Source organism: Uloborus diversus, chromosome 6, assembly GCF_026930045.1.
Source record: "Uloborus diversus isolate 005 chromosome 6, Udiv.v.3.1, whole genome shotgun sequence".
In the NCBI taxonomy this organism is placed as follows: Eukaryota; Metazoa; Arthropoda; class Arachnida; order Araneae; family Uloboridae; genus Uloborus; species Uloborus diversus.
In genome coordinates, this window is record NC_072736.1 from 30,985,357 (window position 1) to 30,999,856 (window position 14,500).

Here is a 14,500-nt window from a genome sequence, read left to right on the forward strand (position 1 = left end):
TTATAATCAAATAGTGACACGATAATTTGTAATAGAGTATATTGCCATTTTCCCTGTAGTTGTTTACAATTATATTTTTAATTTGAAAAAGATTGATTTGTACAGAAGTTTTTTTTGTATTGGCAGAATAAACTGAACTCGTGTTTGGTGGTGAGATAGGTGGGTGCGATGCCTCCTCTTGATCTTTTAAATGAAACATCACATTGAAAACATCAGAGGAAAATAGCCAGTAATGTTTAAATCATTCATGACCTTATAAAAAACATTTATAAAAAGCAATCATTTGCATTTTTTCCAAAATGTTGTTAAAATAAAAATACATAGATGCTTAATTTCATTCACCATACATTCCATTACTCGACAGGTAAAAGATCTCTCAGGTATTCGTTTGGCTTGACAAAATTAAACCCCTAGTGCAGTTTCGCACCGAAGAGAGCTCAAGTGTCTCCATCTGGTGGAAACTCGGCATCGAAATTTCCTGTGCAGTCACATCCGCGCCTTAATAGTAGCATTTGAAAGACTAGATGCCATATCGGTGGTTCGCACTAGATCCGAAAAGGCTAAAGCCTCTAACGAAGCCCCATTAGAAAGAAAAAAAAATACCATAACGGATCCTAAGATAGCTGATTTTACCAATTGGTTTTGCAAAAAAATAATAATAACGATTTAAAAAAAAGGCAATACGCATTTTTTTTTAATGATTGTAACAAAGGAAGTCTCCATCCATCAAAGAGTTAATAGTTTGTTCAAGTTTTTAAATGATGGTTAGAAATGATAATTAGAAAACGGATAAAATTAGAAACTTCATTCAATTTCGTATAATCAAAAGAATGTTATAAAGTAGATAAATAAAGAACTAGTTCAAGCTTTTTAAATGAAACCTTGCTAATATTTTCGTCGAGAGGGTGGTTGAATTTTGCCAGAAATCTTGTTCAAATCGGACAGGGTGGCGGAATTACGTTATATTGCATTCATAGTTATACATTCGACTCGATAGTTATAGATTTCTTTATTTTTTTCAAATAAAATGACTTGTACATATTTTGTTGAAATATATTACAAAGCTTTAATATTTTATTAAACTATTACCTGCGTTTTCCAAGTAATCCATAGAACAGCTTTCGTTTTCCGATTTTCTTTTATTGTGAACTTTTTATTAATAGGAATTATATCACTCATTTTCAAAGCATCAGAACAGAGGAAGCTTATGTGATGGAATTTTTCTATCCATGTATGAAAACTTAGTATGGGAAAACTTTTAGTTTAATGTTAATTTTATAAACTGACAATAATTTTTTTGCCACTTAATGTAAAATTTTTGTTAAATAATTTTTTAATAAATGCTCTATCAATTTCAATTATGTAATTAATTTTAGTTAATTATCATATTTTAATAATTAGTTTTAATTGGATTTATTTTTTAACGTAAATATGAGCTACTAATTTTGCTTTAGCATGCCTCCTCTTTTGAAGTTCGTGAAACCTTGTACCCCCCCCCCCCCTTAACAAAGTTCTAGCTACGTGCCTGTTTAGATGTACAAATTAATGTACAACAAAAATATTTTTCTGTTTAATATTTATTGTATCATGCACATTTTGTGTCAAAAAAAGGGGCAAAAAAATTATTTTAGATGTTTATGAGAGGTCTGTTAATCTTAAGATATTTGGTTAAAATTTTTACCACATTTTTAAAAAGTCATTTGGTACAACTTTAGCTGGTATGCATATTGATTTTAGAAAGAAATTTTTTTGTGGGGACAGTCTAATATTTATGAGGGAAAAGATAGCAAAAATGGCTATTATTAAATTTATTACACCCATTTCTTGATATGTTAGGGGAATAAAATACCTGAATGAGCAACATTCTTTTCAGATCCATCGCTGGATTTCTCAGCATCTAAAAAAAGAAATAAATACCATTATTGAATCAAAAATTTTAAAAAACCTTAACACTAAGGGTTACATGAAATACACCGCCAGCTCAGTCAATTCCAGCCGAGGACTGCAGTTTCGTGCTTATTAGCACTCATCAGCCCGGCATAGGACTAACTGAGCTGGAGGTGGAAAACCTCTTAAGGAAGCCAAGATTAAATCTCATATTAAGATTAATCTCTTGTGACAGAACACATAAAATTTCAAAAAAATATTTCTTTTTCCTAGGTAACATGGAAAAATATGGAAAAGGAAAGATAATCACAACTGCTAAGTTTGGCTAGTCATGAAAGTAACTAAACCCACCAATTTACCCCAAACTAAAATTTTAGGGATGGGGAAATTCTAAGTTTGCTGAATGGTATTCCAATTTTCTTGAATGACAAAATATGAGCATGTGCACATGTAATATATACATAAAGGCATCACTGAAAAAATTTGAAAATTAATTTTTAAAAAATTAAAAAGTAACACCAATGTTGCCACAGGTCTGCCATTGGGCACCCTGGTGTTAGTTTAATTTGTTGTCTTAATTCTGGTTTGAAGACAATGCTTACCCAAACCCCTTGTTTAGTTGGATTTAAAATGGAAGAACTTGTGAAAAATTATTTTTTCATTATTTTCTTGTCACAACATCATTAAGTAAATTAAATTACCTGAATGTACACTTGCTTCTTTCTCAGATTCAGAACCTTTATGATCTTCTTCATCTAACAGTAAAACAAAAATAAAGATTGCTTGAGATTTCATGTCGGAAAATTGCTAATGATATTCAATCAAAACAAATACACATACATGTAAAATGCACAGGGTCCCAAAGTTTACTTTTAATATAAACTTTGGAAGGTTATCAATTTAATTGATTTGGATTTTGAGAAAAACCATAGCCGCAGTAGCAGAGTTATTTTTCACTGGTCTGCAACGCAAATTAAAAACCCCAGAAATAGCCTGCATGATAAACTAATGTCATTAATTGTGAAATCTAAACCCTCAGAGAAATGAATAAAAGTTAGAAGCTAAACTCAGTGGTGGATTTACAGGTTTGGAGGACCATCACATTTTATTTTTAGGAGACCCATAGTCTATCACTTTTGAAATAAAAGAGTTTGAGAAATGGGTATTACGTTCCTCCTTGGGGCCCCTATGTTGTGGAGAACCCCGCAATTGTAACATGGTAAATCCGCCACTGGTTAAACTTAAAAACTACCAGTACATGGTTTACATCCTGCAAAATGCAGTATAAATCCGAGTTCACTGAAATTTTAGGTTTTTTTTTTTCAAACTTAACTAAGATCTGTAGACTAAATCAATAACCTGTAACACATACTGCTTTTTTTAATTAAAATTATTGGTATTGCATTAATTAATATGGACAGAATTGATTTGAGGACAACCCTCTAGAACATAGCTGACTTCCTCTGACACAATGTAAGGTTGCCACAGTAGTGTTTTATAGTTTCTTTTAAACTTAAATATTTTGCAAAGCTAGAGATAAGCAAAAATATGTTTAATTCCATGTTTGCCAATTTAAATGAAACTTTGTGTTACAGAACAGGAAACAGAATCGAATTCCTTCAAAAATTCAGGATTTGCTCTAATTATTTATTAGGTATAAAAGGTGTGCTATTTTATAAGTATACGGTGCACAAAAACAGGTGATGCATAAGATAGATAGACCATTGCAGTTTCACAAAGACAAATAAAATTACCCGACGAACGTGCTCCTTTTTCTGATCCAGAAGCCTGGTTTTCATTTTCATTGTCTAAATAGGAAAGTAAAAACAATGAAAACGAAAAATATAGTCTTAATAACTTTTACACCCTGTTGATTTTAGAGGGATGAGCTATGCACTTCGCATTTCAATTAAAAAATAATAATATTTACATATATTTAATCAGAGGTCCCATTGATGGGCTATGGCGTGCAAAAGACACATGATACCTGAAAAGAACCTGAAAGGATTTTTCAAACACAACACATCCCCAAAGACGAGCAATTTCTTCTCCAGATTTTTTATTCAAAGATCCTGAAAGTTAAACCAGAGCTGTATGGAATTGTTTTTTCTCCTGAAAGGATTATAAGTAGAAGTCTTTTAAGGTCTATTCACCATTCCTTTGTATTTTTCTCTCTTTTAATAGCTATGCCACCGAAAGCAGTTTCAAAACTTTACTCACTGGAGGTGAGAGCGATTATTCAAGTATTACCCTTATCTTCAAGCTTCCCACCATTTTCTTTCTTTTACTTTGGAAATGTCTTTATCCTCATGGTCTAGAGAGGTGTGATTTGCTGATCTTCACAACATGAACGGACGCATGTCGGTCCTGATGTTTCTCAAATGCATTTGCATTTAAAAAAACTTTCTCCAACACTTTTCACTTCATATTTAGTAATTATTTACTCTTTTCATGCTTCCTACAGAATTGTTCTGTGCATTTTAGCTAACAATAAAAAGAGTAGTTCCAAACCTTAAATTATCACATTTTGACAAAGAACACTGGCGTTCAATTTAGTTTTTTTTTTCTTTTAAATACTAGAAAATCGCCCGTCAAGATATGAGCGATGAAAATTGCTTCTACATTTGAACGAACCAATTGCGTGTTTGATGATATTTTGATAGTTAGCATTTTAACCCTAACTCCAGTAGATTAATCCTAAACTCCAGTAGATAGTGTTCATTGTTGACCGTTTTTTTGTTTCTCCAATCCCCTGAAATGAGTCTTACCAGTAGTAAAACAGTTAAGGTACCAGATCCAGTTCAGCCTTGTCACAATAAAGCGCAAAAATGTATGCATATACAAATTTTTAAAGCCCACCAAATACTTTTAGACACTTATAAACACCCCTCAATCTGCTCTAAAGCATTCCTCAACTATACACTGGTTTCTTGCCTAAAGAACTGAACTTTTACTATACTTAAAAAATAAAAAAACTGTTATTCAACATGAAATACTTTAAAATGCACAAAATGAATGACCAATGGGAATGAAAGACATAAAATAAAACAACACGGTTTGCACAGCCTGTAGTAAAATTAAAATGATGCATTGTAATAGTACTGTACAGTAGATACAGTAACAATATTTAAGAGTTTTGAAAAAATGAAGATAGTGATGATTTATGCTCCATGATCAGATCGTTATTCTTATCTAATACATTTTTAAATACTGTTTCTTTGCCTTTTCTTTTACAGCATTTCAAATTGTGGCAACATCTCCTGTTCCTGATCTCTTTATTAATCCATAATACAAGAGCAGCTTCCATTTTCTTAATATTTACATTGCTAGACTGCTTTGCAAGCTTCAATATTGAAACTAAGTTCTGAACTTTTAAGGATATTTTTTTGTTTTGACTATGGCTACATATGGAAGATTCACTCATACTTATTGTTGTGCTAGTGTCAACGTTTCGTAAATGTTCCCACATATCAAGCATCTTAGCCTTTTTTAAAAAATTGTTTATCAGAAACTTTCTTTCTTTTCCATCTTTACAAACTTTCGATGAAGGTGACACTAAGGTGCCATTATATTTCATCAATTTGTATATTTAGAATGAAAAAAATAAATAAATGAAAGATGCTGAGAGGTTATTTGATGCACTACACTAGTTTGGTGTGGGAACTTTGGCTGTCAGTTATGCTAAAAATAACATTAACGAAATCAATATTTAGTAGCCAATAAAGAAGCTGATACTTCCAAAACAAATTGCATTGTGGGCATAAAATTCGCATTAGCTCTCAAAATCGTTGGTTCGTGAAAAATTCTCGTTATAGCCATTTCACACAAGTCGAATGGCGTTGTAGCGAGAGTGGACTGTACATATTATCATGCCATAGCGTAAGTTTAATAGTAGATGACGTCAGGAGCGTTATTCTATCATTGGCTGTTATAGATATGAGGATATTTTCAAGAAGTTTATTATGTTTATATTTTAACAAATTTATCAGGATAGTTCCAAAGTCATAAAATGGCATCACGTGAATGGATCAAAGAACATTACTTTTTACATCTTTTTTTCAGTTTCATACTCTGTGATTTCTTCTTTCAACTTTTTCTTTTGTAAAGATTAAAAAACGAAAAAAAGAAAAAAAAATTTTTCAGTAAAAATTTTTTTTCTAGTTAGATAATAATCATAGCAATTCTAGATTATAAAATCTCTATGTTGTGCTAAAACATCGCCGTTCAATTTAAGTTTTTCAAGCAGGGCTTTTATCTTTGGTACTTAGTAGAGATGGTTCATTTTATTTTGATCTTAAAAAAAGATTCCTCACCCATAAATTTTGGCATCAGCTTTTAATTTTAAATCTAGCTGTAGTTAACATTGCCAATCAAGTTTCTTTTTTTTTTTTTGAAGAGAGGGAGGAGAGATAACTTCATCCACTAATTTTACCTAAGAATTATATTTTAATTAAACAACCACTGAGGCAGTTCTAGATCTCTAAAATTTTATTTGTTACCCATGATCTTTTCACACACACTCAAATGCATTATTTATTTATAGTATATACTATATACAGTCGATGTTCATTACAATGACCTCGTAGAAACAAGAATTGTTTGCTACAATAAGAGGTCACTACAACGTAAATGTGCAAGATATTGTATATTATTAACATATAATTTAGTGGTCGCCTTTATAAATAACGGATTGCTTCATTTTAAGAGAATCAACAAACTAACAAAATATTAAATATTTTAAAATTTTTAACATTTTTGTTTTTTTGTGTAAATACTATCAATTCACATAACTTTAAAATAATAACAAAAAAAGTACATACAAAATATTTGAAAAAAAATTTCAATTAGACATCATGTTTTGATTCTACCTTGATTTGGATTTTTTTTAAATATAGATTCTTCTTTCACTCAGACACTTTTCGCCTTTTTGATTGTTTCAAAACATTTTTTTACGTCCATCGTTTCCGTGCAGTTCTCATCATCTCTTTAACATTTTCACCATCAAATAACTCCTTTCAGTGAAAATATTTTACCTTCACAGACATAAAATTGTTAATTAGTTTTAAATACTTAATCTTGAGAATTGCAAAAAATGTCAAAACTTAATTCTTGCATAAATATTTGGCATAGCAAACGAGACTTCATGGATTGGTCGCCATAATGGGATGATCCCTATAATGAAGGGTCCTTCAATGAGTGTTTTAATATAGTTATTTATTAAGAAATTATGCTCTTTTGAGTTGGGACATTATATTTACCCTAAATACAGATCATTATAAATGGAAAAAAAAAATAATGAACCATTTAAAAAATGGACCTCTTTTTTTTTTGAAAAGCATGGGTCCTTTGTCTTTGGACTTGCGTTTCATGAGTCGTCAGCAAGACCCATTTAATTAATAAGTGTTGATTTAATTACCTGAATGTGCACTTGCTTCTTTTTCTGAATCGGAGACTTTACGCTCTTCCTCATCTAAGAAATGAGGCAAATAATACAAGCTTGCATGATATTTTAAACCGTTATTTACTAAATAATTAGAAAAAATAATAGGATAGTTTAAAGACATTAATGAATTCTGAGTCATCAGTCTTATTCAACATTGGTTTTAGGAACCTCCTTTTTAGAATCTATTTTACCATAACGCTTGATGAAGAGAGCATTTAATATTTTGCTTTGTGATTCATTTTATAAATGTAGGCAAGCACTGACATTTTGGATCAAAAACTGTGTTGAGTGACTACTTTTTCCCTTTTAATACATCAAGAAAAAAATGAAATTGATAAGCTCTTAACATAACTGAAAAAAAAAAGTATATACTCATACTTAGTTGAGAAATTTAGTGTAAAAATATGATGTTAAAAGTTGAGAATCAACTTATTCGCAGGGCAGAATTTCCGGAAATTTTCACCGAATAATTATTTGAAAAGAAATTTATCATTTAAAAGAAATGAATGTAACATGGTTACAGCGCAAAACTTTCTTGGTATTAATTCAAAATAAAAGTAACAGGAAAAAAAATCTTAACTGCAAAAATGAATAATTTACAAAAATAATGATTGCAGATATTAACCCTTTTTGTACAAAAGAGCAGTTTACAGCACGAAAAAGAGTTGTTAATAATCTTACATATTATACGTTGATTTTTTAACCAACTATTTTTTTAAAATATTTAATATGCATCAAATGCTCTAGTCAATTACTGCGATAAACGGCTCATAATCAACTATTTTTATTTTTTAATCTTGTACCACACAAAAATAAAAATTAATGTTGTAAAATTTTACCAGAAGAGTGAGCTCCTTTTTCTGATCCAGAGTCCTGGTTTTTATTTTCATTTTCTAAATAAATACATTAAAAACATTGTAGAACTGAAATTAGTAAAGAAGAAATTAGTATTATTGGGAAAATTAGAAAAAGAGGGAGAAAAAGATCTTTGCTTTAAATTTGGAATACAGAAATAGTAAAAATATTATTTTTCAAAAAGAAAATGAACAAATATTATAGGTATTTTCTATGCATTTAAACTTGCTCAGTCAAAAACATTTAGTACCACAAATTTGCATTAGACTCCTATTTTACTATAAAAAAAAAGAAATATATAAGATTTCTTTTGATGTTGAAATAGCAATGAATATACATTTTTTTTCTTTTTTTTTTTTGGAAAAAGTTGTTTGAAGTGAAAAGAAATGAGTTTTTTGTGGGTGCAAATGTCATTCCACTTTAAGTTAAATGAATAATTTTTAATGACCCTGGTTAGATCAAGATTTTAGATTTAGCATGCTTTTTTGTTGTCACTCAACAAGCGTGATATACGAGATAGTTGATTCAAAAAAATATTTTAAAAAATTACAAGATACATTCTACATTAAAACTGTATTATAAGCACAGCAGTTTAAAGAAAATAGCTCACATCAGAGAAAAAGGGATAACAGTAATAACTTAAATTTGGAGGGGGGGGGGGAAGGTTAATAATAGTGAATGGTAAATGAAAATCTTTTGAGAATACTTCTATAACTGCATGATTAAACCGATTGCAAAATTTATGTGAAATAGTTTTTGAAAAAGAAAGCATGATTTTAAAAATTGATAATTTTTAAGATGATCAACTCAATAACCGCAAAATGTCTTCATAATTTGTAGAAGAAAAAAAAAAAGAGGGAATTTTACGGGTTTTTAAATACTGGTTCATCCTTCTAAAGCTTTTTCAAATAACTTGAATGATACATTAATGCAATTGGAAAAATAACAACAGCAAAAATTTTCTTAATTAACGTTAATATGTTAGTATCAATTATTTTTAAACACGTCATATAATGAAAATTTGCGAAAGTTTTTTTCTTTTAAATTTTATAGTTAAAAAAAAAATTTTAATTTTTGTGGATGATATTTATTAGCTAATTGCTTATTAATATGCATCTCTTAACATTATCAAACGCTTCGTGAAGTCTGGTAGCAGCTTACTATATGGAAAAGATGTTAGTAACTTTACATGTTATATCAAAGTTATTTTACTCCATTACTTTTTTTTGGTTATCTTAAATATTTAATATGCATCAGATGTCCTAGTTAATTATTGTGATGAACGGCTCATAATCAACAATTTTAATTTCTTTCCCTTGTACCACATACTTATAAAAATTAATATTATAAAAATTTACCAGAAGAATGAGCTCCTTTTTCTGATCCAGAGTCCTGGTTTTTATTTTCAGTTTCTAAATAAATAAACAAAGAACATTAAAGAAGAAAAATATATAAGGAACATCACATTGCTAGTTTTTTTTTTTTTTTTTCAGGGCATGAAAATACATCTTGATATTTTAGGGAGTGAAATTCATTATGAAGACTATGAAGACGTGATACATACAAAAATAGTAAAAGCCATAATAATGATCAATTCCATAAAAAAGGTAACTTTCTAAGAATGAGATGGAAGACGGCATTTAAAGAAACGATGCAGTAACCCTTTGTTATATCACCCATTTGGATATATTGCACTGTTCCTTTGACTCCCAAAAGATTATATTTAAAAAGCGTTGTTTTACATTTGACTTGACATCACAGGAAAAAGACAAATTAATGAGAAAGAGTATTTTCTTTTTTTAATCAATGAACAAAACTGGCACATAATTTGTATGCTTAATTTGTTGCAGTTTCAGCTGCAACTTTCAATTCCTATTCCACCATAAAATAATAAAAATATTCATTTTTCTTTTCCAGTTCAAAAGAAAAATTGGTAAACTAATTTACTTTTGTTTTTATTTAGAAAATCATCCTATACTAGCTTGCAACTTAAGTTGACAATGACGTCACGATGTGCTGAAGAAAAACCGAGTTAACAGAGAAAACGTCACACTTACTAGCTACCTCCAGTACCTTCTTGGCCAATAAAAGAAAACCGTCGCATGTCTATGGACTGCTATTGGCTGGGACGTTTGATTTAAATGGCCAAAATGCTCTGAGTAGCTTCGCTTATAAAATTTAATATATTTGACGATTGACAGAAATTATGACAAAAAAAGGGGACGTATGAGCGGGTTTAACTAACTAATCCGATTTCTAAAGTGAAGAGCGTCATTTCACCCGAATATCTGACAAAGTGCTAGGAACTATTTCCTTCTCTTCACCTTAGCGTATTTCTCCATAGTCAAGTAAGCGTGCAGTCGAGTATAATACGATAATAAACTAATATTTTTGTTGAGGCACATGTCATTAAATTTTAAGTTAATTGAATCATTACTTTTTACGACTACGGTTACATCTCATTTTTGGATATATCACACAGTTTTGTTGTCTCCTGATAAGCAGGATTTAATGATAGGTTACTCATTATGTATGTGCCACGTAGTTTGCTTTTTACTGTTTGACAGTTCAAATTAAAAAAAAAAAAACATTCAAATGATGCAATATTATAAAAATTCTAATTGCTTTTCCCTCCTCTATTATCCACAATGCCAAAACAAAGATTGAAGTTAGAAGTTTGACTGCATTGTTGAGGAGTATTTTCGATTTTCAATGCCTAAAAGTAGCTTCTAGAGGCATTAAAAATACCACTGGGTACATACAATTACATGCAACTGGTTTTAGTGATAAAACAAATATTATTGTTTTGAATTAAACTTTTTTTCCCCCTTAACAATTAAAATAAATGATTAATATATATAGCAATGGTCATTACGTATATATTATACACTAGCAATTATATATATGCTATATAACTCAATTTCATCACTAATTTTTGAGTATGCACTTTGAAAAGTATGCAGCCTAAGACGCTTGGGTGCTCAAAAAATTCTTTAACATATTAAAAAAGTAGTCCAGTCAATAGATACATTTTACCTTACAAAAAATGGGGTCAAAGATTTTTTTTTTTTTTTTTTTTTTTTGTACATATTGATGCCGACATGGGAAAACCAAGTTATCCAACACGAAAGACCCCGGAAAAACTTTTGGGGACCGAGAAACCTCAAAAATTTATGACTTTTTTTGTTTTTTCCAAAATATCTCCGAAATGGTTCAACTTAGGAAAAAATATCAAATACAAAGTTTAAAGAACATTAAATTTCCTACAACTTTCGTATTTACAACTTTTTTGTAGCACAAATAACAAACTTGCTATAGCTCTTTGAAAATAGGCAGTTTTCCTCCACTCCGCAAAAAAAAGCATTCACACCAAAAACAAAGCGTCACAATTATTAGAACTCGAATAGAAACTTAAGTTTCAAAGAGTTTATCGACAGTTTGAGTTTCCTGCTCCTTCTCCACTGCTCATGGACTAACATTTCCAGTCTGACAGGGGTAATCTTCATCAGACTCCAATAACAGATGATACATTGCAGTTTGTAACTGGACTACAAATTATATACATTCATTTGAGGCATAAAATTCGTACATTCTAGTCTAATTATTACAAACAAAAATGCGATCTTTAAATATTAATGTGTAGGAATGAATATTAGGCAGCTAATAAGCAGAGCCCGACTAACTAAAAGTGAGGCCCAAGGCCCATAATAATTTTGAGGCCCCTGAAGACTATTATTTTAAAAATGTGTGTATTTTTTGTATAGTTGTAATGCTATGCATAATTCTTTAAGTAATTTGGGGCCCCTTAGGAAGAGGAGGCCTCAGGCCCAGGCCTAGTAGGCCTGTGCGGTAATCAGGCCCTGCTAATAAGCAAACAAACAACACAATCATACATCCTATGTTGATACAATAATAATAATAAAGCCTCCCCCCACCACTCATGAACTAATATTTCGGATCTGATAGAGATAGTCTTCATCAGATTCCAATATTATTTGATTTATATTTCAGTTTGTAATTTAATTACATAATCTACACATTCATTGAAAGCACATAATTTGTACCATCTTTTCTAACTATTACAAGCGAAAATGCGATAATTGAATATAAATGTAAATTAATAAATATTAGGGTGCTAATAAGCAAACAATAGACACAATAATGCACAAATGAAGGTACAATAGTAATGCGTAATGAACACTTTGAAAATATTCTGCAGAAACTGACTTTTTAAGGCATGAAAAACCCAAAAGAATTACCTTTCAAAATGAAAATCGAACTGTGGAAGTTTAATACGTGCATCTAAACTACAGGGAGATTCATTCGACCTTAAAGCAAATAGAGAAGACAACAAAATACGTTGTTTATCTTCTTCGAAGCCGTTTTGAAGGCCCAGGTTCTCCTTGTTCAGAATCTGTAGGGGGTAGAAAGAATCTGTGGTTCTTGAATTGTTCATCTCCTTGTTGCTGTGATTCCAAAAGCTCCTAGGACAAATCATCTTCTACAGTCTCATCCAAAGATGAAATTTGTGCAACATTTTCACAATTTATGCCACATGCTGGAGCATTTCAAACCCACCTTACAACAAGAACAGGCTCTAGTACAATTTTTCTTGCAGGTACAATAAGATGCAATCTTCAAAAGAGTCTGAGGAGCTGAATCACTTTTCAAGTCAACAGGCAATAGACCTTGCATTCTGTGTTCCCAACCCCATTTCCCTAGATCAATTATGTTGCCCAACCAACTTAGAATTTGCTGGTTGCACCAATATGAATGATAACATCCAGCATTTTTTTCTCTTTTTTTTGCACACTGCAAAATTTATTTTGGCTCTGTATACTGGTCTTTATAAAAATGGGCTTTGGCTTTATAAAAAGATACTGCTTATATTTATAAAAGATACTGCTTATACTTTGGCTTTATAAAAAGATTAAATTGCAAAGTATCCAAAGATAGGTTCAAATACCTTACGTCACCTGCGTATAATATTTTCAAAATATTTTCTCCAGCTGCAGCTACCGCACCATGATGACTGATTGGATCCATAAATACTTCAATAGCTTCCGAAATTTCAGGAATTTTTTTGACTATGTTGCACAACTTAATTTTGCCTTGGCCAAAGATTGCCGATGTCGTATCACACCCGCTAAACGCATAGATAAAAAGAATATTGCTGGGGTCAAACTTAAAGGATTTAGTGGAGAAAAGAAACAAATCACAAGTATTTCCTCTTCCAGGTTTTAAAAAGAACAAGTTGCTGAAAGGCTGTCCTAAAGCTGTCATCAGCACCAACAGATCCATATCCTCACCCGCTATAACAATCTTTTCAATTTCCTTCACTTTTGAAAAAACAGTAAGTCGGCATCTTCTTGAACCTGTCTGGCTTCAATGTCACCCTCTTCGAAATACGTCTTAAGAAGTTGGATAAGACGATTTTTGTTGTTATAATTTGCCAGAAATCTTTCTTGGGGAATTTAGCTTACCAAGTTAGGTTAAACCATTACTTCGAAGGAAGAGATTGATTGCTCATTGATATAGCATTTGTGACAGGCAGTGTGAATTATTACTTCTTTTAAGTCCTTCAAAAATCACTGATGATCCTCATTTTGACGTTTTGTACTGCATCTCTGGAGATTTTCTATTATTCCCTTCTCCTTCACAATTCTTACTTCGCCTTCATTCAAACTGATTTTGCAAATATAAAAAAAACATCTTGGTCAGGCGTAATCATTTCTACAAAAAAAATTGTAATACAGAACACACAAATTGATAAATGGGGGTGTTTTGTTTATGTTAAAGGAAACAGAGGCTGATTTACCCTCAGCTGCGAAAGACAAATCATTTCCAAAGGTCAGGCAGTCGGTGTTTCTCCTTTTTTCCTTCGTTATCCGATGCGCCTTTACGAACTTTGCTGAGGGGTTCAGAAAAAGTGTGACTTTCAAGAAGTTGTAACTCGCTTGCTTTTCATGCTACAAAAATGTTGTAATGACAAAAGTTGAAGGAAATTTAATCTTCTTCAACATTTACATTCGAAGTTTTTCTCTAATTTTAATCATTTTTAAGATATTTTGGAAATACCGCAAAAAGTCACAAATTTTTGGGGGTTTTCGGCCCCCAAAACTTCTCCCGACGTTTTTCGTGTTGGATAACTTGGTTTTTTCATATTGGCACTAGTATATACAAATTTAAAAAAAAAAAAAAAATCTTTGACCCCATTTTTTGTAAGGTAAGCCCGTTTTTTTCTACCTATTGACTGGACTAAAGTGCAAACCAGCAGGCAAGGGCGCCCATATTCAAAATTGTAGAAGGGGGGGG

General features: G+C 31.0%; 1 protein-coding gene across 1 annotated transcript in view; it reads right to left on the minus strand.

Annotated features, from left to right (window-relative positions):
* LOC129223806 (RNA polymerase-associated protein CTR9 homolog) overlaps positions 1–14,500 on the minus strand; it is a 73,865-nt gene that overhangs the window by 10,095 nt on the left and 49,270 nt on the right. Inside the window, 6 exon segments of the mRNA XM_054858163.1 lie at positions 1,850–1,897; positions 2,589–2,642; positions 3,642–3,695; positions 7,304–7,357; positions 8,170–8,223; positions 9,544–9,597. Coding sequence (XP_054714138.1) covers positions 1,850–1,897; positions 2,589–2,642; positions 3,642–3,695; positions 7,304–7,357; positions 8,170–8,223; positions 9,544–9,597 — 318 coding nt within the window.